Genomic DNA, 1,811 nt, shown 5'->3' with positions numbered 1-1,811 from the left:
GCGGGAAAAGGAGCAGGAGTGTTTCTACCTCTTTGAGATGGACAGCAGTGTGGCTTGTCCAGCTGAGGATTCGCACCTCAGCGTTGGCTCCATTCTGCTGATCACGTGAGTCATTGGAAGAGCTGTTCGTGTCTGGGCCGTAATCTCCGGTGCCATTTAGAAACATAGCAAATGCTATACTAGACTAGATAATTGTGGTATACCGATCCACAGCCATTGTTAGAGGCTACTGTGCCTCTGAGCTTTTTGGACAAAAGCTCTTGCACAAGGCATGACGCTGCAGAGCTGCTCTGTTCCCTGTAGACATCCTCCTTCATAGTTTACAGGCAAGTGCACTGAAACACGGAAGACATGACTTCCTAAAATTGTACAACAGCTTTTTGCCAGAGCTGGGAATTCAGACCAGGAGCCTTGACTCATTTTCTGTGTTTGTGCTTAGAGGCACTATTTCATGTAATGCTGCTGAAAGATTTATACTAGCAGATCAATATTTTGGGGACAGTTTCTGGTCTGGTCTCCGTTTATAGCTCTGTTTTTGAGTGGTGCTCAGCTGCTTGCTCCAATACCAATCTGAGGCAGGTGGCTGGCTTGGAAGAGGTTGTCTATACAATTTCTTCAGCTCTGATTTTTAATTCTGCCCTCCAGGTTTGCTTCACTGATTGCAGTCTACATCATTGGTGGGTTCCTCTACCAGCGCCTCGTAGTGGGAGCAAAAGGCATGGAGCAGTTTCCTCACTTTGCCTTCTGGCAAGATCTGGGCAATTTGGTGGCGGTGAGTGAAAAATCCCTGTATGTTCCCAGCCTGGCCCATATGTTAGGACAGGAGGAAATGGCATCTGCCTTGCCTTTGTGGACTATGTCTCTTGGGTAGACCTACCACCAGGGTAGTGTACTCTTGAGGCAGACGGAGAGGATATCTGTTGGGGTTTTTTTTTGTAGCTTTTTTTTTTTTCCTGAGTACTCTATTTTTGAATCCTTGCTGAGTCTTGATTCCCTGCCGATGTCCTGAGATTGCTACCTAACAAACCAGAACACGTGCTCATTAGCGGTTAACACGTTCCAGGTAGGAGTGTTAAGCTGGGGACTGTGAAATGATCATGTCCGACTCCCTGAAACCCTTCCTTGGTCACCGTCGGCAGTGCCATTTATCCTCCATGCTCGTCTCAGCATGATGTTGCTGCATACTGTTAATCAGTATGCCCAGGGCTTTCAAGACCGAGTAGGATGTTTGTATGTGTGCTTCCCTTGTCAAGACAAGTTTTGGGGTCCTGTCCCAGATAGGACGGGGATAGGCATGATCCCTTAGCAAAAGAGAAATCACAGAAGCCGCTTTGCTTTGGATTGCATACAGTCTGATTCGGGTGCAATATCCTGTGCTTGTAGGATGGCTGTGACTTTGTCTGCCGATCTAAGCCTCGAAATGCGCCAGCTGCATACCGTGGTGTGGGTGATGACCAGCTGGGTGAGGAGTCGGAAGAACGGGATGACCATTTGCTACCAATGTGACAGACAGGCTTTCCACACTGAGTTCTTTTCTCCCCATCTCCCCAGCGCTTGTTTAGTCGGGTGCCTCCCAGCCAGTTCTCCTTCTCTCACTTCTGGTTTTCTTTATGCTATTTGCTTTCAGCGTCTCTGGTGTGTCAATTCCCATGGATGCCTCTGGGTGTGAACAGCACTGGTCCCTGAAGGCATGTCTTATGAATATAATGCCAGTTTAGGTTTTCAAAAATGCAGCAGAGCTGGGGGGGGGGAAGTGCATAGAGTTGACTAGAAGACAGCAAGAATGCAATAGGAGCGTTAGGCACTGAGCA

The 1,811-nt window shown here is 48.1% G+C and overlaps 2 protein-coding genes across 2 annotated transcripts in view; one reads left to right on the top strand and one right to left on the bottom strand.

Moving 5' to 3' along the window:
- Positions 1 to 1,805, top strand: part of M6PR (mannose-6-phosphate receptor (cation dependent)) — a 2,843-nt gene extending 1,038 nt beyond the window's left edge. The window contains exons 4-6 of the mRNA XM_009330275.1: positions 1 to 105; positions 646 to 772; positions 1,384 to 1,805. The exon at positions 1 to 105 is cut by the window's left edge and continues 17 nt beyond it. Of these exons, the coding sequence (XP_009328550.1) occupies positions 1 to 105; positions 646 to 772; positions 1,384 to 1,506 (355 nt within the window). The 3' untranslated portion in view covers positions 1,507 to 1,805. The remainder of the gene's footprint in view (positions 106 to 645; positions 773 to 1,383) is intronic.
- Positions 1 to 1,811, bottom strand: part of PHC1 (polyhomeotic homolog 1 (Drosophila)) — a 32,712-nt gene that overhangs the window by 13,742 nt on the left and 17,159 nt on the right. The window lies entirely within an intron of this gene.

This window comes from Pygoscelis adeliae, unplaced genomic scaffold (genome assembly GCF_000699105.1).
Source record: "Pygoscelis adeliae isolate BGI_AS28 unplaced genomic scaffold, ASM69910v1 Scaffold538, whole genome shotgun sequence".
Lineage (NCBI taxonomy): Eukaryota > Metazoa > Chordata > Aves > Sphenisciformes > Spheniscidae > Pygoscelis > Pygoscelis adeliae.
Note: the sequence above shows the minus strand (reverse complement) of the source record. Positions and strands in the feature narration are given on the sequence as shown.